The sequence below is a fragment of the Labeo rohita genome, chromosome 14 (assembly GCF_022985175.1).
Source record: "Labeo rohita strain BAU-BD-2019 chromosome 14, IGBB_LRoh.1.0, whole genome shotgun sequence".
In the NCBI taxonomy this organism is placed as follows: Eukaryota; Metazoa; Chordata; class Actinopteri; order Cypriniformes; family Cyprinidae; genus Labeo; species Labeo rohita.
This window is the reverse complement of record NC_066882.1, coordinates 26,606,349-26,627,317: the sequence shown is the minus strand read 5'-3', so window position 1 is coordinate 26,627,317 and position 20,969 is coordinate 26,606,349. Positions and strand designations below refer to the sequence as shown.

At 28.9% G+C, this 20,969-nt stretch overlaps 1 protein-coding gene across 2 annotated transcripts in view; it reads left to right on the top strand.

Annotated features, from left to right (window-relative positions):
• The window catches only part of pdgfrb (platelet-derived growth factor receptor, beta polypeptide), a 76,966-nt gene that overhangs the window by 47,241 nt on the left and 8,756 nt on the right, over positions 1-20,969 (top strand). For both annotated transcript variants that reach the window (XM_051127559.1, XM_051127558.1), the window contains exons 9-21: positions 2,021-2,144; positions 4,111-4,319; positions 6,661-6,755; positions 6,847-6,979; positions 7,573-7,677; positions 8,716-8,826; positions 10,954-11,110; positions 11,830-11,996; positions 15,677-15,792; positions 16,010-16,132; positions 16,265-16,376; positions 18,380-18,479; positions 18,641-18,746. In XM_051127559.1, coding sequence (XP_050983516.1) covers positions 2,021-2,144; positions 4,111-4,319; positions 6,661-6,755; positions 6,847-6,979; positions 7,573-7,677; positions 8,716-8,826; positions 10,954-11,110; positions 11,830-11,996; positions 15,677-15,792; positions 16,010-16,132; positions 16,265-16,376; positions 18,380-18,479; positions 18,641-18,746 — 1,658 coding nt within the window. The remainder of the gene's footprint in view (positions 1-2,020; positions 2,145-4,110; positions 4,320-6,660; positions 6,756-6,846; positions 6,980-7,572; positions 7,678-8,715; positions 8,827-10,953; positions 11,111-11,829; positions 11,997-15,676; positions 15,793-16,009; positions 16,133-16,264; positions 16,377-18,379; positions 18,480-18,640; positions 18,747-20,969) is intronic.

Sequence of the window (20,969 nt, the reverse complement as noted above, 5' to 3'; positions counted from 1 at the left end):
TTTGTTTTATTTTATTTTATTTTATTTTATTTTATTTTATTTTATTATTTTATTTGTCACTAATTTAACTTTAATGACCAGATATTTATGTTAAATTAATATTTATTTTAATTTGATGTCTAATTTTGTTTAATGTAATTAAAGATGAAAAAAATTAATGTAATTACATTTAATTACATGTATAATTTAATATTTAGATAGTTCAATTACATTTTAATTTATTTGTGTAATTAATATATTTATGTTTAATATTTAGTTTAATTTTGATTTGTCATTAAAGATTAATGTAATTTAATGTAATTACATGTGTAATTTAATATTTAAGTTTAAGTTTCATTTTTTATTTATTTTTGTAATTATTTTACCTTTATTTAATGTTAATTGTTTCATTTAATCTTATATTTAATTTAATATTTATTAACATTAGTTGAATTTATTTTTAATTTATTTATTTTATAACTAATTTTAATTAATTTAGTATTTTAATAGTTCATTTTATTTTAATGTTTTATTAGTTTAATCTAATTTTAACGATTTCATAATTAAATGTACTTCATTTAGTAATTAAATATTTAACAAAATAATTAATTAAATGTAATTACATGTGTAATTTAATATTTTGAATAAAAATGTTTAGTTTATTTTTATAATTAATTTTGTTTTTTTTTTTGTAAATCATTTATTTTTATGATTGTGATTTGTTAATTTAATCTAATATTTAATTCATTATTTATTTAGTTAGTTCATTTAATGTAATTACATTTTTAACAAAATATTTTAATTAAATAATGTGTAATTTAACATTTAATTAGTATATTGTATAATTAAATTGCATAATTAATTTTAATAGTTTATCTTAACTTAATCTTTAATATTTAATTAGTTGTATTTTAATGATTTGAATGTATTTTTTATTTAATAATTAATTTGAATTCATTTCATATTTTAAATGTCTTTTTAAAATTAATATTTCATTTGTTTAATGTAATTATAATGTAACAAAATATTTAATTTGTTTAATGTATTTACACATGTAATTTAATATTTAATTATTTAACCTAATTTTTAATGTATTTATTGCATAATTATCTTTACTTAATTTAATATTTCAGTATTTAACAATATTTAACTTTACTAAGATAGCTGAAATAAAAATGAATAAAAACGAAATATTAAAAACACGAGAAAGCTTTTGAAACAATTTTTTTTTTAATTATTTTATTTTAAGTTTTTTTGAATGAAATTATTCTTAAATATTTTATTTCAGCTAGCTGCTAATTTTCATTTAGTTTAACTTCATGTACTAAAATAACTAAAACAACAAATAAATAAATTAAACTAAAACAACAAAAATGCTAATATTTTAACTAAAATAATTAAAATGAAAACAGAAAATATACAAATTAAAACTAATATAAAATATTAACAAATCCTATGTAAGTATTACAATGTTACTAAAATAACACAAGTCAGCACATTTTATAATAATAATAATAATAATAATAATAATAATAATAATAAAGTAAAATAGCCCAAGCTTTGAAAGAATTGTTTTAAACTGAAGATTCATTTTTATTTTTTTTTGTATTTATTTATTTATTTATTTATTTATTTTCTTCCTTGGTACTCATGCTGTCACTCAAGCTCTGTAATGATATTATTTCAAATAAAAAACAATAACAAAAGAATAATAAATAAATTAATTCATAAATAATAATAATCATTTAATGTATTATTTAATTCATTTAATGTAATAAATATGTTGTTTTATATTTAGTATAATTTAAAATTATATTTAATATTTAATTTAAGTGCATGCCATTTCATATTTCATTCTGTTAAATTACTTTAATATTTAATTCAATAATTAATTTAATTAATGAACAAAAAATTACTCATTACTTTTATTTAAAAATGACTATACACATTTATGCTTGTAGATCAGTTATTTTCTTGTTTATTCTGTGAGGTTTTTGTTTGTATTAATGTTATTGACTGATGTCACTTCCTGTCTGTGTAGTTCCTCCTCAGATAACTGAACTGTCTGACCATCAGCTGCCGGGTAAGAAGCACGCGGTCACCTGTGTGGCGGAGGGAGTGCCGTCTCCCAGCATTCAGTGGTTCAGCTGTGACAGCATGACCAAGTAATGACACACCTTCATCATCATCATCATCATCATCATCATTATTATATCAATCTGTGTGTAGCCTTAGTGGCAGGCTTCCACTAAGGTCAGCTGCACACACCGTGTTTAGCATACTAGATTATCAGCCAACATTTTTAAAATATTTCCTCTTTAATGACTCTCATTCATATTTAATACGAGCTGTTTGTGAGATGAGTAAATATAAAGCAGATGAGTTTGCACAGCACTCAGAGAGCATTACATAAACACACACATCAGCGTAATGAAGGCGATCAGGTTGCGTCTGTCCATCATCCAAACGCAGCGCACACGCTGATCAAAACACCAAAGAGCTGCACAGAAATACTTCTGTATGAATAATATATAGCACATATGCCGTAACGGCCATTAGCGCACACCTCTCCTATCACAGCACACTTCCTTCATGGGTGCAGCGCAGATATAATGCATGTATATTATTGGGTGTGTTTGTTCTGGCTTGTAAATGGTCTTCATGCTTTTTGTTAATGTACATATTATATAAAGTATTCAGATTGTAATTTCTAATGTGTTTGGGTAGATTTATAATGGAATACTACTTAATATTTGCAGCATGCATCCACCCAGATGACCTAATATATTTACTATAAATACTATAAATATTACAGGGTTTGTCCGAAAAAAAAAAAAAAAAAAAAATCTTTGTTGTATTTAATGATTACAACAGTAGAAATATCTATTTATATTTAAATCAAGTTATCACTTAAGAAGCAAAATAAAGTATTAAAATTACAGAAACTAATTCATATTATATTTTTGTATTAATAAATATTCATTTATATTTATACTTACAAGCAAAATGACAATATTAAGTATTAAAACAATAGAAACAATAATATTTATTATAATGTTTATTAATTTAGATTTTTACTAATATTTAGTATATATTTATTTGTATATTATTTATTTATTTTACTACATACTATATATATATATATATATATATATTTTTTTTTTTTTTTTTTTTACAAAACTATGAAAAACAAAACAAAAACAGACAAATTTACTAAAACTTATAATTTAAAGACGGAAAATATACAAATAAACTCTTATTCAAAATATTAACAAATAATATAAAAAATTAAAAAATTAACTGTGTTTAAGGAAGGAATAAAGTATCTGTCCATGAAATGAGAAAAAATATTTGTATTTTCTTTTTTTTTTTTTTTGCTGTTGTTGTTGTTGTTAGCAAAGTAAATAAAATAAAAATACAAAATTAAATAAAACTTTTTTTAGTTTAAATTAGCAATTTGTGTTACTATTAAACATAAATTAAATATAAATATTGAAATAATATCATAATATTCATGACTGAAAATTAAACACGAATTACTAATTAAAACCTAAATAAAACTTGATTAATTAAAAAAAGTATATATAATAATTTTAAAAATGTTATATTAAACACACACAAACACTCATGTTTCATGTAATAATAAATTGATATTATATTACAAAAATATTTTCATTTATAATTAATTAGGGGTAATTTATTGAACTTATTAATTTGATATTTAATTTCTGATCAATTTAATGTAATAAATTAAATATTAAATAAAATAAATCAGTATTAAATAAGATATAAAATATGTAAATAGTTATAAAATAGTTGATATAAAAATATTAAAATATTAAATGTTTCAATAAATAAAAGTTAAACTAATTAAATATTAAATGACATTTAATTTACTATTTAATTAGTTCAATGAAATATATTAATTTAATAAACATTTTCTTACATTTTCTTGGAGAGATGCTGCAAATACACACACACACACACATATATATATATATATATATATATATATATTTGTGTATGTATGTGTGTGTGTGGATTGATTTTTTCCTTATATAGGTAGCATGCAGTATATAGTGTACAGTATACAGTAATCAGTACACTAGTATTCCTGTGTGTTGTCATTAGGTGCAGTAACAGAAGTGTGGCGTGGAGCCCCCTACTGGAGGATCCTGAGAAAATCACCATCCAGACTAATGTCACCTACAACATCACACGCAAGATCCACCAGGTGCACAGTCAGGTGACTCTCCTGCGGCCGCAGCTGCTCACCATCCGCTGCGAGGCCAACAACGAGGGAGGAGCTCGAGCACGAGACATCAGACTGGTGAACAGCAGTGAGTAACGCATGCGTGTGTGTGTGTGTGTGTGTGTGTGTCGGGGGTGTTAAAGCCTCTTTGTGAATGTGTGAAATGAGGATCTGCTGAATGGAGCAGCACCCATGGAGATCAAACACAGGGTGACTTTGGTTGTAATGCCATGATCCTGCAGGACTGCTTTCATTAGCGCCGTGAATGTGGCGTGAAACCCGTTGAGCTTGTTGAGAACCTGATACTGGTTCGGTCGTGAGAAAATCAAGAAACACAAACACCTGCCAAAGCTGCAGGAAACGTTTCTTATTGACTTTATACATGAGGCCTCAGTCTTATATATGACCGGGCCGTTTTGATTTAAAGTCTTGTTTTACTTTACTAACTTGACATATTTATTTTGCTTCTTTTTAAATGTGTTTTATTTAATTCACATAAAATTTAGTTTATGCATTTTTATCTATTTATTTATTTTATTTGACCTATTGACAGCATAAAAAAAATAACATATCTATTTTTTTATTAAATTATTATCATTCATTCCTTTAAAAAAATAAATAAATAAATAAATAGTTTCCCCTTGAGGCATCATTTTCATTTTATTGGGTAACACTTTAGAATGTGTCATTTGTTAACGTTAGTTAATGCATTAACTAACATGAACAAACAATGAACAATACATTTATTACACTTTTTATTAATCTTTGTCAATGTTAGTTAATAAAAATACAGTCGTTCATTGTTAGTTCATGTTAGTTCACAGTGCATTAACTAATGTTAACAAACACAACTTAACAAACACAGTTTTAATAATGCATTAGTGAATGCTGAAATTAACATTATCTAAGATTAATAAATGCTGTAGAAGTATTGTTCATTCTTAGTTCATGTTAACTAATGTTAACTAATGAACCTTATTGTAAAGTGTTGCCTTTATTGTTTTGTGCATTGGTAATTGTTTGGATAGTGAAAAATGTCTCTATGTGATGTTATTGAAAATACACACAATATTTATTTATTTATTTATTTATTTATGCATTTATTTATGCATTTTATTTTTTATTGTACTTATTATTTATAGCATAAATGACATAACTTCTATTTATTCTTTTTATTAAATTATTATTTATTCTTTTTATTTAAACAATACAAGTTTTCCCTTTTGGCATCGTTTTCATTTTATTGTTTTATGCATAGGTAATTAAACAGTGAAAAATGTGACTGTTTGAAAATGCGCACAAAAAATTGTATAAATAAAAACAATGTATTTTTTATTGATTGATTGATTGCTTCATTCATTCATTCATTCATTCATTCATTCATTCATTCATTCATTCTTTTCATTTAATTTTATTTTGTTTTTTTTTTTTTTACCTATTATTTATAACAACTTAAAAACAACATCTGATTGAAAATTTTATGTAATTTTTTATTTCATTTTATGCATGTAATTTTTAATTGTACTTATTATTTATAGTATAAATAAATAACATATTATTTATTTAATTTTTTTTATAAAAAATATTATTTATGATTTATTTATATAGCATAAATGACTCATTATAGCATAAATAAATAGCATAACATCTATTTATTATTTTTATTGCATTATTATTATTATTATTATTTATTTATTTATTTATTTTTAAGAAAAATGCTAGTTTCCCCTTTAGACATCATTTTAATTTTATTGTTTTATGCATTGTTAATTGATTGGATAGTGAATGTCTCTATGTGACAAGTGATTGAAATATTTATTTTATATTTTATGTAACATCTGTATGACAAGTAATTGAAAATACAAAAACGCAAACAAATTTTAAGTTTAATTTAAACAAAAATATCATCATTATAAATAAATGTATTCTTTTTTATATAAAAAAAAATACTTGGCCCCTTAAGCATCCTAAATTAGTTTATAGTTTACTTATTGAGGTTTTGTTTGTATTAATATTGTTGACTGATATCATTTCCTGTCTCTATAGCTCTTCATCAAATAACAGGATTTTAGGAAACACTTTTTATTTACACTATATACAATATAAAAAAAAACATTGATTAGACCATTAACCTTTTTCCCGTTTTACTTTCCAATTTTTACATAATTGAGAGTAAATTGTATATTCAGTGAGAAAGAGTTCAGAACATGGGTGATAAACCATAAACAATCATCATCAAATCAGGATGATTTAATGTCTCTATATGACTGAAAATACATCCAAATATGTAAATAATTTATTAATTATTTTTATTTAAGAATGAACTTGGCATCTGTTAGTATTTGATTGGATGTTTCTTTCTGAAGTTGTTCGAAGATACACCCAGAAATGATGAAAATTAATACCGATTTTTTTTGTTTTCTGTCTAGCCTTGTTTTCACAGGTGGCCATTCTGGCTGCAGTCTTAGCGCTGGTGGTCATTGCCATCATCTCCATCATCATCCTCATCGCTGTGTGGAGGAAGGTCAGTGACTTCACATCCTGTCTGTCTGTCTGAGACTTAGCATTTCCATTCAACATTATTGAACTGGAACTCCACGCTGTTTTTCCTGCAGAAGCCACGCTATGAAATCAGATGGAAGGTGATTGAATCGGTCAGTTTGGATGGGCACGAGTACATCTACGTCGACCCCATTCACCTACCCTATGACCTGGCCTGGGAGATGCCACGGGACAGTCTGGTGCTGGGTGAGAGTGGGACACAGTAGCCCCAAAGAGTCTTTCTAACACGCTTTTCCTCTAGATAGACGCTGAATGTGTTCCAAAAATATTAGATTATCTTAACAACAGAGGTTGTGCTGGACTTTATCATAGTCCGTCATTTTGACAGAGAGGGTCGTAAAAATTCTGTCATAATCTATCATTACCTGTCATTTTAATTTTCATATTGTAATTATAATAACACAATTATAATCTCACTTTAATGAACCAATATCGATTCTTAAATCACAATCGATCTTTTGGTGTATGGTGTTGAATGAATAAACAGTACATCAGCACATCGTGCGTCTTCCTCCAATAAATAGGCTTTGTGTTACTTTTGATATGAAACAAAGTCCCAGATTTTAAATTCTGTCCATTTCATTAGAAAACGTAAGCAGTAAATACCGCTTTGCCGCTCTTTAATGTGGCGTGAAAGATCGTTGTAGATTTTTCCATGACTGATACAAAAATTCTGTCCATTAATTCTCGGTTAAAGCGACCTCTGCTTAGCAATTATCTATTAGCCTCTCACTGTTGTTGAGAGAGATGTTTATGTACTGAAATGCATGTTTCTTCAGGTCGGACGTTGGGATCTGGAGCGTTCGGGCGTGTTGTTGAGGCCACTGCGTACGGTATCGGCCGCTCCCAATCTGCCACTAAGGTGGCCGTTAAAATGCTGAAATGTGAGTATGAAAATTACACCATTGGTTCTCAGTCCTGGTCCTGGGGCCCTCTGCTGTCTCTCTTATTTAAAGGAGAAGTGCAGTTTCAAAACAAAGATTTACAGATAATGTACTCACCCCCTTGGCATCCAAGATGTTTATGTCTTTCTTTGTTGTGTTGTAATGAAATTATGTTTTTTGAGGAAAACATTTCAGCATTTTTCTCCATATAATGGACTGATATGGTGCCCCGAGTTTGAACTTCCAAAATGTAGTTTAAATGCGGCTTCAAACGATCCCAACCCCAATGCAGTTGTAAACGAAGAAGGGTTTTATTATATTAAAAAAAATACAATTTAAATACCTTTTAATCTCAAACGCTCGTCTTGCCTTTCTCTCCCTGAGCTCTGTGTATCTGACTCAAGTGAACTTGCAAAGAAGATCAAACACCCTTAACAAAAAAGGTAAAACAGCGATATAGGACGATTTTGAAGTTGAGGGAGAACATGAGATGGGAGTTTTTCGACATACACTAACTGAACCGGAACAAAAACATTCCAGGCAGAGTAAGACATTTGGCATTAGTATAAAGTATATAAATTGCATTATTTTTATGAAAATAACCGATCGTTTCGCTAGATAAGACTCTTCTTTCTCGGCTGGGATCGTTTACAACCGCATTTGGGATTGTTTGAAGCCACGTTTAAACTACATTTTGGAAGTTCAAAATCAGGGCACCATATCAGTCCATTATATGAAGAGAAAAATGCTGAAATGTTTTCCTCAAAAAACATAATTTCTTTACGGCTGAAGAAAGAAAGACATGAACATCTTGGATGACAAGGGGGTGAGTACATTATTTGTAAATTGTTGTTCTGGAGGTGGACTTCTCCTTTAACACACCTGATCGAGATCCATGAACTGATCTAACAAGCTGATGATCTCAATCAGGTGTGTTAAATAAGGGAGACATACAAAATGTCACTGACCACTGACTTACATGTACATATGTGAGCGTGATTGATGGTTGTAGTTACTAATGTTGTCTGCTCATTGTAGCGACGGCACGGAGGAGCGAGACTCAAGCTCTGATGTCTGAACTCAAGATCATGAGTCATCTGGGTCCTCATCTCAACATTGTCAACCTGCTGGGCGCCTGTACTAAACACGGTGAGCAAACACCAGCGTTTGGGCCACACACTTAAGGGACAGTTCACCTAAAAAATAAAAATTCTGTCATTAATTACTCACCCACATGTCGTTCCAAACCCGTAAGACCTTCGTTCATCCTCAGAACACAAATTAAGGTATTTCTGATGACCCTGAATAGACAGCAACACAACTGCCACATTCAAGTCATGACTGACACAGAAGAGAAGAAATTGTTGAAAAAAGTAATTTTTGTTTCCTTTGCACACAAAAAGTATTCTTGTAGCTTCGTAACATTACGGTTGAACCAATGATGTCACATGGACTATTTTAACAATGTCCTTACTAGTTTTGCACAATATATCAGTACTAAAAAGGTATCGTGATACCCTGCTTTTAAAAAGGTACGTTTCCGCATTTTCTTAGTACCTGTACTTTAACAATGCATTTTGATAAGAGACAATAAATCCTGAGTAAAAACAAGACAGAATCATGTGGAATATCACAGAATTTGGCTATTTAAATATGAATCCTGCACGTTCTGTGCGTCTCTGTGTGAATGAATGGCGCAGACACGTGGTTGTTTACTACATGCATACTGAAGCATGCGTGATGCTCGGCGGTAATTTTCAGCCTCTGTCACCTCAATATATGAGTACATGAATATGAACGTGATCTATAGAACTGCTCTGAGAGTCACTTCATGATGATTTCACTTTTAAGTAAACCATCGCCATATCATATACAAACAGAAACGTAAAGGTCTTCACACCAACCCGTCAAAATAAAAGTTTGGTTAATTTGACAGAAATATTACTTCATGTAATGATAGTGCTGCTACTACTAATAAAAATATTATTAAAACAATATTTAAGGCAGTGGTTCTGAAAGTTTTTATACCAAGTACCACCTCAGAAAATATTTGTCTCTCCAAGTACCACCATAATGACCAACATTAAAATACAGTAGCATAGTAGGCCTTACTATGTAGCTACAGCTCTGCACAAGTAAAATATGAGACAGTTTTATTCTTAAAAAGAATATTTTTTTGTTGTCGGCCACTTTAACATTCTAAATACACAGTTTGAACATTAACACTGCACTGTGTTACTGTCACACCCCTGGACTTTCTAGTTGGTTTCTCCCATCATCTCCCCTGCAGTTCTGTGTGTTTTGGTTTTTCCCTCATTGTCTACACCTGTGTCTGTAATCAGTCTGTGTGTATATATAGCCATATATAGCCATATTTACCAGAAAAATTATTTACCAGAATTTATTTACCAGGAAATATACAACAGTGTTTCTGAAATTAAACAATTATATATGTGTATATATATGTAATAAATTAATTCCTTATAAAATTTGATTAATATTTATGAAATAATTAGACATGCTTTTGATGATTAAATGTAGTGAAACTATTAAAATGTAATCTAGAAAATTGAAGGAAAACAGATTTACATTCGATCAAAATAAAACTGAATTTGAGAAAAATAATAAAACGTATTTCATAGGGCTTTAAAAATTTATTTTTTTCTTAATCTTTTAATAAATTGCTGTTAAATTGTGTAAGTTTCATGATTTTAATTAATTAGACATGCTTTTTGATTAATATTTCTTAATGTACCAAATAGAGTCCAGAAAATTTAAAATGGAATGCAGAAAAATTTAAACTAAAAAAAAAAAAAAAAACAGAATTTGGAAAAAAAAATAAATTTGGGAAGAAATAAAATGGATTTCATAGGGCCTTATTTATTTCATTTGTGTCTTTGTTTTATTGTATTTGTCTTTTAGTTTGTTACTTGCATCTATGTTCTTATTATTAATATTAAAGATAAAATTTTTCCTGTTGTTCTGTTTTTGTCATAGTATTGGTGCAGTAGTAGTATCACAATATTTTAGTCAGGTATCCTATTGAAGTCAGGGTCAAAAAGCTCATCAAAACTTCTTGATTTGTCTTCTGAAGATGAACAAAGGTCTTACGGGTTTAGAACAACATAAGAGTGAGTAATTAATGACAGAATTTTCACTTTTGGGTGAACTATCCTAAGGGTTAAGCACCCAAAACATCCTAGACATTTAAGGCTGCTGAACTACTTTTGATGCATTCTTTTCAGGGTTGTTATATCTTTATTTGTTGTTACGCAGGTCCATTATATCTGGTGACAGAATATTGTCGCTATGGCGATCTGGTTGACTACCTGCACAGGAACAAGCACAGCTTCCTCCAGTACTACGCCGACAAGAACCACATCGCCAACGGCAGCCAGATCTGTAACGACAGTGATGTGCCGACCGGGAAAGAGTAAGAGTGCATTATAGACGAATTAACGTGTGATTTCATTCTTTTATCGCACACAACAGTCAAAAGTTTGGAGTAATTTTTTGAAAAAAGTTTCTTCTGCTCAACAAAGCTGTTTTCTATGTGAATGCATTTTAAAATGTAATTTATTCCTGTGATCAAAGCTGACTTTTCAGCATCATTACTCCAGTCTTCAGTGTCACATGATCCTTCAGAAATCATTCTAATATACTGATTTGCACTGCTTCATGTTTTTTTGGATACCATGAATTTTGAACTTTCTATTCATTAAAGAATCCTAATATATATATATATATATATATATATATATCACAGTTTCCACAAAAATATGATGCATCACAACTGTTTTCAACGTTGCTAAATGTTTCTTGTGCATCAAATGAGCATATTAGCATTATTTCTGAAGGATCATGTGACATTGAAGACTAAAGTAATGATGCTGAAAATTCAGCTTTTATCACAGGAATAAATTACATTTTATAATATATTCACATCGAAAATGGCTATTTAATAAGAATAATATACACTGTATTTTGGATCAAATAAATGCAGAATTAGTAAGCAGAAGAGACTTCTTTAATAAATCTTAATTATTCCAAACTTTTAACCAGTAGTGTATGTAGTTAATGGCAAATATCAATAATGCTTGACTTTGATGAAGTAAGCCGAACGTAATCAGGTTATGTATGTGTGCTCTGCAGATACGTGTCGTTCGGCAGCGAGTGTGATGGAGGATACATGGACATGACCAAAGACGAGCAGACCGAATATGTGCCGATGCAGGAGCTCACGGACACTATCAAGTATGCAGATATCCAGCCGTCACCCTACGAGTCTCCTTACCAGCAAGACATCTACCAGGAGCAAGGTACATATCGACCTGCCGTCTTCAGACCTACAGATCAACTACAGCTACAAGCCTTTCAAAACTCTGCATTACTGTCCACATTTGCTTCTTAGTACAGCATCTGTAGGAACCACCCAGAACACCTTAAAGTTTTTTGAACTTTAGAAAAACCCTTTTGAACTTAAGTCAGTGTGTGGTGTATATCTTTGGGCATAAAACAGATCTACAAAGTTACAAATCTCAAAGTCCACTCCAAAAGAAGATATTTAGTTTTTAAAAAATCCCTTTTCAAGAACTACAACGAACAGCTCCTTTGGACTACAACGTTTGTTTTCCGCATGCAATGATGTCAAAACGCAGTCCATTAGAATATCATTAAAATAAATCCCGCCCACGGAAATTCAAACTGTTGGGGGCTGGGTAGGGACGAGGTGGGGATTAGCCTAACTTTAGCGATGCAGCGCAGAGAACCGCTTCAACGAGCCACAGCGCGGTGAGTATAAACACAAGCATTGACTAGAGTGGCCGTTTCAGAGCTGTAACGCGCCGCAGACGTGTGCAGTCCAGGGAGTCGAAACACATGCCGAAGCTGTGATCTACTGCGGTTGCCGCGTCTGAGCCATAACACACCGCAGACGTGTGCAGTGTGTGGTAAGAGATTCATTCATCATACAGTGTCGATAGCTTCACTTATAATGCGAGTGTTTTTTAAAATGCATATACTTGCACTAGAATAGGCTAGACTGATCAGTGATAATGTTCTTTGATAATGTTAGGCTGCTTTTAGCCTTATGCTGGAGCTGGTTTTGGGCAATGAAACTAAGTATGTAAATAATTAAATACATTATCACGATAATATCATGCATTGGTGACCTCGCAGACTGATGACACTACTGTAACGCATCATTTACTCACCCTCCATGAATCCTAGGTGTATATGACCTTCTTTCAGACGAATGCAATCTGAGTTATATTAAAATTTATCCTGCCACTCCCAAGCTTTAGAATGGCATAGATGTGTGTTTCTCCTCATCAGTCCAAAACAAGTCCAATAATATGCATCCATCCACAAAGTGCCCCACACGGCTCTGGGGGGTTAATATAGTCATATATTAATAATAAATATATTAAATATATAATAAATATATTAATATATGAATAAAGGCCTCCTGATGTGTTTTTGTAAGAAAAATATCCATATTTACAACATAAGAATCACTTTATTTTAGCTTGTGCTAACAGTTGTACACAAAACTTGCATCTTCGACAAGGGGCGTGTCAGTACTGAAACACCGTCTAAGCTGTTCGCCAGTCGTGACGCAGTGGGACAGCTAACCAATCACAACGCATTTCGTTTTTTCGGAAGGCGGGCCTTCGTTAAACTCGGAACTAATGAGCCATTTGTGCCAGGCTGGGAGAAATGTATTGTAATAATGTAAATTATGTTAAAAATAATACATTTTTCGAACCATCAAGCATGAAAGCATGTTTTAGTACACCCCCAAAACAAAATCAAGACTTTGTAAAAGAGCATAATGGGACCTTTTTAAATATGCATATAAATTAAATGTGTAAATTAAAAATATTAATTATAAAACAAATAAAATTGTGCATTTTAGTTGCATTGCATTTACTAATAATAACAATGCACAATTATTTTTTTAAAAAATGTAAAATTATGGATCATAAATTAAATATATTTTTAAAATGCAGTTCAATTCAAAATGCAAATCTCTTTCATGCTAAAAACAAATGATAATTTATATAAAATATATAAAGCTGTGCATTTTTGATTGCGTTTATTATTATTAATAGTTACAATAAACAACTATTTTAGAAAAATAAACTGAAGTTGAAAGTTGGTCTCATCTTGTTGTGTAGATGTACTGGAAGCTTTTTTGGTAGAATTCTCTAAACTTTTTTCCCAAAGCTCCCATCATGCCTCGCTGTGTGATCTTTGGCCCTGCGTTGCTGTGCAGGTCTTCAGGTTGAGCACAGACGCCGTCTGTGTCACATAGAGATCTCTTTCATAACCGATGCTCATTAATGTTTCACTTCCTCCTCTGACAGGATGCGCCTTGAACATCATGAAACACTTGAGGTTTCTGCGCAATTTAAATATTACGACTAAACAGTCTCATTGTTTATTTTTGTGTGTATTTACTGTAGACGTGTTTTAATTTGAGCTCTGAAGATGTCAGGGTGAATTCAGCTTCTCCTCAACCCTCATAAAACAGTACAGCATCACTGCAAAAAAATACAAAATAAAATAAAAAAGTAGAAATATCTATTTATTCTTTAATCAGGTTACAGTCACTGTAACTGTAGTTAATTTGAACTAACTTTATTAATCTTAGTTAATGTTAATTTCAGCATTTACTAATGCATTATTTAAAATCACAAGTTTGTGTTTGTTAACATTAGTTAATCCACTCTGAATTAACATGAACAATGAACGACTGTATTTTCATTAACATTAACAAAGATTAATAAGTACTGTAATAAATGTATTGTTCATTGTTTGTTCATGTTAGTCATACATTAGCTAACATTAACTAATGGAAACTTATTGTAAAATGTCACCGTTAAGTCTTGGTTTAATTTAAGTACTAAAATAACAGAAACTAATAAATAAAAATAATTTAATTCTATAGAGATATATTTAAAAATAATAATAAAAGTGACAAAAACATACAACAAAATTACTAAAACTTTACATTTAAAGATAGAAAATGTACAAATAAAATCTTATTCAAAATATTAACATACCATAATATTAAAATTGTAAAAAATGAACTGAATTTATGCTCAAATAAGGAATAAAATGAGAAAAGAAAATACTTTTTTTCTTTTTGGTATTAAGATATTTATTCTTGTTCTAAGCATAAATTCATAAAAAAAAAAATATATATATATATATATATATATATATATAATATATATATATATATATATATATATATATATATATATATTATTTGAAATATATATATATATATATATATATTTCAAATAAATGTAATCTGAAATAAAATAAAATGTAAAACAAAGAAACATTTAATTTTAGCTAGTTTCTAAAACAATATTGCTCATTTAATTTTAAGCTAAAGTGCTAAAATAACTAAAACTAAAAAAGAAAAATTTATGTTATATAAACTAATAAAATAACAACAAAAATTAACAATTAACAATAAAATTAAACAAAAAAAATAACAAAATTACTAAAACCTTACATTTGAAGACAATATAAAAATAAAATCTCATTTTGAATCTCATTCAAAATAATAAAATATTAAAAAAATTAAGTGACTATGCTTAAAACAGGAATAACATTTGAAATTTGTGAATTAAGATTATTTTTTAACCTCACTGACAGGTATTTGTCATTTTTAATACATAAACTCAAAAAAGTTATCAGAACTTAATTAAAAAAAAAAAAAAACTAAAATAAAAGTTTTTTGTTTTTCAGTCATTTTGCTGCTCAACTAAATTTATTTTGATTTAAGTTCAGATATTTGTGAAAAATAAGCAAAAAAAAAAAATGTTTTGCAGTGATGCTACAAGTTAAATCAGCGGTACGCTGAATGATTATCACATACCACGGTAAAATTTTAAGGTCCTTCAGAGAATACCATGGTACTGCATGTTTTTTGTGTTTATAATCAGATGTGTGTGTGGTTATTTGTGTGTGTTTATCACAGGTCACAGGGTGGATCGCTCTCTGGTCATCAGTGATTCTCCGGTTCTGAGCTACACTGATCTGGTGGGTTTCAGTTATCAGGTGGCCAAAGGCATGGAGTTCCTGGCCTCAAAGAACGTGAGTGTCTAAATGAGCACATATCATAGACTTCTGTTGCTTAAGACAAATTCAGACCCTAAATCTTTAGTTTTAAGTTACTCATCATCCACCCAAAAGAGTCTGTCATGCATGTTTTGATGTAAACTCACATCACCATCTACTGACAGAAATGGGAAATGCATCTAACCTTCATCTTTGAAATAAAAAGTAAAACATCTTTCTGTCTGTCTGTCAGTGTGTCCATCGGGATCTGGCGGCAAGAAATGTTTTGATCTGTGAGGGCAAACTGGCCAAGATCTGTGACTTTGGACTGGCCAGAGACATCATGCACGACAACAATTACATCTCCAAAGGCAGCGTACGTACATCCTTCTGTTTTACTGTCTCTATGACTGTAATAGAGCCCAATAAAACCAGCACATTCAATCAGACATTCAAAAAAAAAACAAACTGTAATTGCTGAATGAAAGGACTGTGTGTTTGTGCGCAGACGTTTCTTCCTCTGAAGTGGATGGCACCGGAGAGCATCTTTCATAACCTGTACACCACGCTGAGCGACGTCTGGTCCTACGGCATCTTACTTTGGGAGATTTTCACTCTGGGTCAGCCCGGTTGCTTATTCTTTCTCCACACTGTCTATGCATTCATGCTTTTGTATAAATAAACATTAAATATTAATCTCCCAAATAGAAATGAACCAGAAATGTGTATTCTCAAAAAGCATGAGATTGATTTCCAGGGAATGCATGCATTTAATGAATCACTTCGGATAAAAGCATCTGCCATACGGTATGCATAAATAAAGATTATTTATATAATATTTATGGTTTTATATATATAAAAATAAAACCATAAAACTTTTTTACTGAAATAAAATGTTGGCAACCATTCTTGTTTTTATTTAGTTTAAATCGAAGTACTAAAATAATGAAAACTAATAATTTATATTATTATTATTATTTATTATTATTATTAAACTAATAATATACATCATTATTAAATTAAAAAAAATATAAAAATGACAGAAACAAAATTACTAAACACTTAACTAAAATTAAAAACAGGAAATATAAAAATTAAAAATTGTTATATCAAAAATAATAAAACACGCCAAAGCAAAATTACTAAAAGTTTTACAAAAATTAAAAACAGAAAATATGCAAATTACAAAACTGCTGGCAACCATTCTCATTTTTATTTCAATTTAAGTACTAAAATAAATTAAATGAATATATAAAAATAATAAAAACTTTTTAGAATAAATATACATTATTAAGAGAAACATTTTTTTTTTAAATTTAGTATCATATAAAAATTAATAAAAATTACAGAAACAAAACAAAATTAAAACAGAAAATATAACAATTACAGAAATGTTGGCAACCAATAAAAAATAAATAAATAAAAAATATATTTATAATAAATATATATTATAAATAGAAATTTATAATTTTATACAATTATAAAAAAATATATAATTTTAATTATCATATAAAAATGATAGATATATTTATAATCATTATATATTATAAATAGAAATATATTTATAATTTTTAATTATCATATAAAAATAATAAATATATTTGACAGAATGACAGAAACAAATCAATATTACTAGAAGTTTAATTAAAATTAAAAACTATAAATATAAATTATTATGTAAAAAATAAAAATGACAGAAACAAAACAAAAAATAACTAAAAGTTCAACTAAAATTAAAAACAGAAAAAAATAAAAATTACAAAAACGTTGGCAACATTCACATTTTTATTTAGTTTAAATTGTACAAAAGTAATAAAATAACTAAAATTAATAAATAAAAATAATAAATGTATTTATAATAATAATAATAATACTTATTATTATATAAAAATGAAAAAAACATGGTAAACAACAAAATTAAGTTTAACTAAAAATAAAACAAAAAAAATATAATATAATATAATATAATATAATATAATATAATATAATATAATATAATATAATATAATATAATATAATATAATATTTAAAATATTAAAGTCTTTAGTACTGTATTAGTGATATTAAAATTACACCAGCATAAATGTAATGTAAATGTATAAATGTATAAATGTAATATTTCCTATAAACAGAAAACATTGTTTATAAGGTCTTGGGTTCAATAATAACTTCTATGGTATGAATAAAACCTATAAACACTACATATATGAGGCATATCGCTCTATTAGCAATGACATTCATCTAAACCGATTGTACAAATATTTATTAATTCACAGTGTAATATATAACTAAAATATAAAATATAAATATTGTTTTATTTCAGTTAAATTTCTCATTTTAACTGAGTTTAACTTAACTAAAATTGAAATAAAAAATAATAAAAAAAACTATATAGACATTAGCTAAAACTGAAAACTAAAAAAAGTCAAAAATACACAACAAAAATTGCTTAAACTTTAAATTTAAATATAAACATAAAAAATCAACACACAATTAATTTTAAGCATGTAACTCACTCTTGAATCAGCCAAAAAAATAAACAAAATCCTTTTCTCCCAAAGTTTCAGGTTTTTTTTTAAACACAAAAAGCTGTCTTTATTGGTGTATTTGTGTGATTTTGCAGGAGGAACCCCATATCCAGACCTGCCGATGAATGAGCTGTTTTACAGCGCTCTGAAGAGAGGATACCGCATGACCAAACCCTCATATGCCTCTGACGACATGTATGTTTCACTGCGTTTCCTGCTGACCTCAATCATAAACATACAGACTGCATGCTCAATATGCTTGCGTGTGTTTGTTTTAAAAAAGAAATTCTGGAAATTTCTTGTGGCTTTTGGAGGGCGGATTTGGAGTAAATGCTGGTGGTTTTGTTCCTCTGCAGTTATGAGGTCATGAGGAAATGTTGGGATGAGAAGTTCGAGAAGCGTCCGGAGTTCTCCTTTCTAGTGCACACCATGGGGAACATGCTGTCTGACGGATATAAAAAGGTTTCCTTTATGTTCCCTGTTTCACTTCCGTGGTTACTTTATAGATTGGCAAAAATATTCTAATTGCAATATTAATATTACAATATTACTTTTCTTAGTAATTCTGTGGTGACAAATTTTTGATTTGACTTTCACACGAAGGAACATGCACAGAAACGCAAAAGGGGTCATCGGATGCTAAGTTCACTTTTTCATGTTGTTTGAACATTAATGTGTGTTGGCAGTGTATGTACAAATCTACCCTATAATGATACAAATCTATGCAGTGGTTTTTAATTAATCTGTAAAAATAATATTCCCTTTTTCAAATCAAGCCATTCTCAGATGCTTGTTGTTGTTGCGTCACACCCACAGAGGCCGCTCCCATGATAGTTGATTGACATGAGCGTCTTACCTCAGATCAGCTGGAACAGTCTGCCCTCTTTGTTTCAATGCTGGAGAAGGGATGTAAGTCAGACAAGAATATCTCCGATCGAGCGATTGAGGTGTTGTGTTGCTGGATGTAATAATGAACATAGTGGTCGTCATTTGCCCCCGACATCTGAGCCGCTGAAGATGCAGTGGATTACGTTTGTTTGTGAAGGGAATGCGCCTCCCGATCTACATATATCCGTCTATGTTCACGCAAATCATTCATGATCCAGCTTCACCTACAGCAGAAGTGTGTATAAGCAATTTTTTTATAAATCTTTGCGATCGCCTTTGCTAATAATTTGCTAGTTAGCAAGTTTAGCGTCTAAACGCAGCTAAAGTAAACAGGCTTGTCACTCCACAGAGAGAAGAGAGGGGCGGGGTGAGCAGAGCTCATTTGCATTTAAAGGAACAATCCATCCGAATGGGTTGATTTTTGCAGAGCTGATTTTGCCAAGGTAAAAAGGGTGTTTTTTTACACAACCATTGAGAATTTTTAACCAAAGTATATTAGAGACTTTTCATTAAGACCCTAAAGAATCATATCAACTTGTGGAAAATGGGCATCTGATGACCCCTTTAAATTCAAATGTATCAATAGTTCATTCAAACGGGAGTGATTTTTAACTTACGAATGAGAAACATTGACACATTTTAAACAAACCTTCTGTTATGATATGAATAAACTGTAAAAACGTTAAATAAAATAAAATATTCAAAAATGCAAGTCTACACTACTAGTCAAATTTTTTTGTTTTTTTAAAGAAGTCTCTTCTGCTCACCAAGCCTGCATTTATTTGATCCAAAGTACAGCATATTAAAAATATTTTTCTGTTTAAAGTAACTGTTTTCTATTTGAATTTATTTTAAAATGTAATTTATTCCTGAGATTTAAAAGCTGAATTTTCAGAATCATTACTCCAGTTTTTTTTAGTGTCACATGATCCTTCAGAAATCATTATAATGTTCTGATTTGCTGCTCAAAAACATTTATTATTATTATAATTATTATTATTATTATTATTATGTTGAAAACAGCTGAGTAGATTTTTTTTCAGGTTTCTTTTCTGAATAGAAAGTTTAGAAAAACAGCATTTATCTGAAATTATATTAACATATATTAACACTATAAATGCCTTTATTAACACTTTTGATCATTTTAAAGTATCATTGCTAAATAAAAGTATTATTTTCTATCATTTCTTTTCCAAGAGGAAAAAAAATTCTGACTTCAAGCTTTTGAATGGTATAGTGTATAATATTACAAAAGCTTTTTATTTTAAATAAATGCGTATCTTTGGATCTTTCTATTTTAAAGAATCCTGTAAATGTAAAAAATGTACTAAACTGTTTTAAATATTGATAATAATAATAACAAATGTTTCTTAAACATAAAATTAGCATATAATAATGATTTCTGAAGGATGATGTGACAATGAAGACTGGAGTAATGATGCTGAAAATGTAGGTTTGTTCACAAGAATAAATTACATTTTAAACTGTATTCAAATAGAAAGTAGTTATTTAAATAGTAAAAATATTTCTACAATTTTGGAGAGCTGGGTGAGCAGAAGAAACTTTTTTAAAAAACATTAAAAATCATACTGTTCAAGAACATTTGACTGGTAGTGTAAATATACAAGTTATATATAAAAATGTATAGAAAAATGTATATATTTTAAAACTTTGAGGGGGAAAATGATTTTTTTAATTTTATGTTACATTTATTAATTTGGCTAAGAATCATATGTATTAATGGCTTATTTTATTTTATTTTATTTTATTTTATTTTATTCATTTGGCCAAGAAACA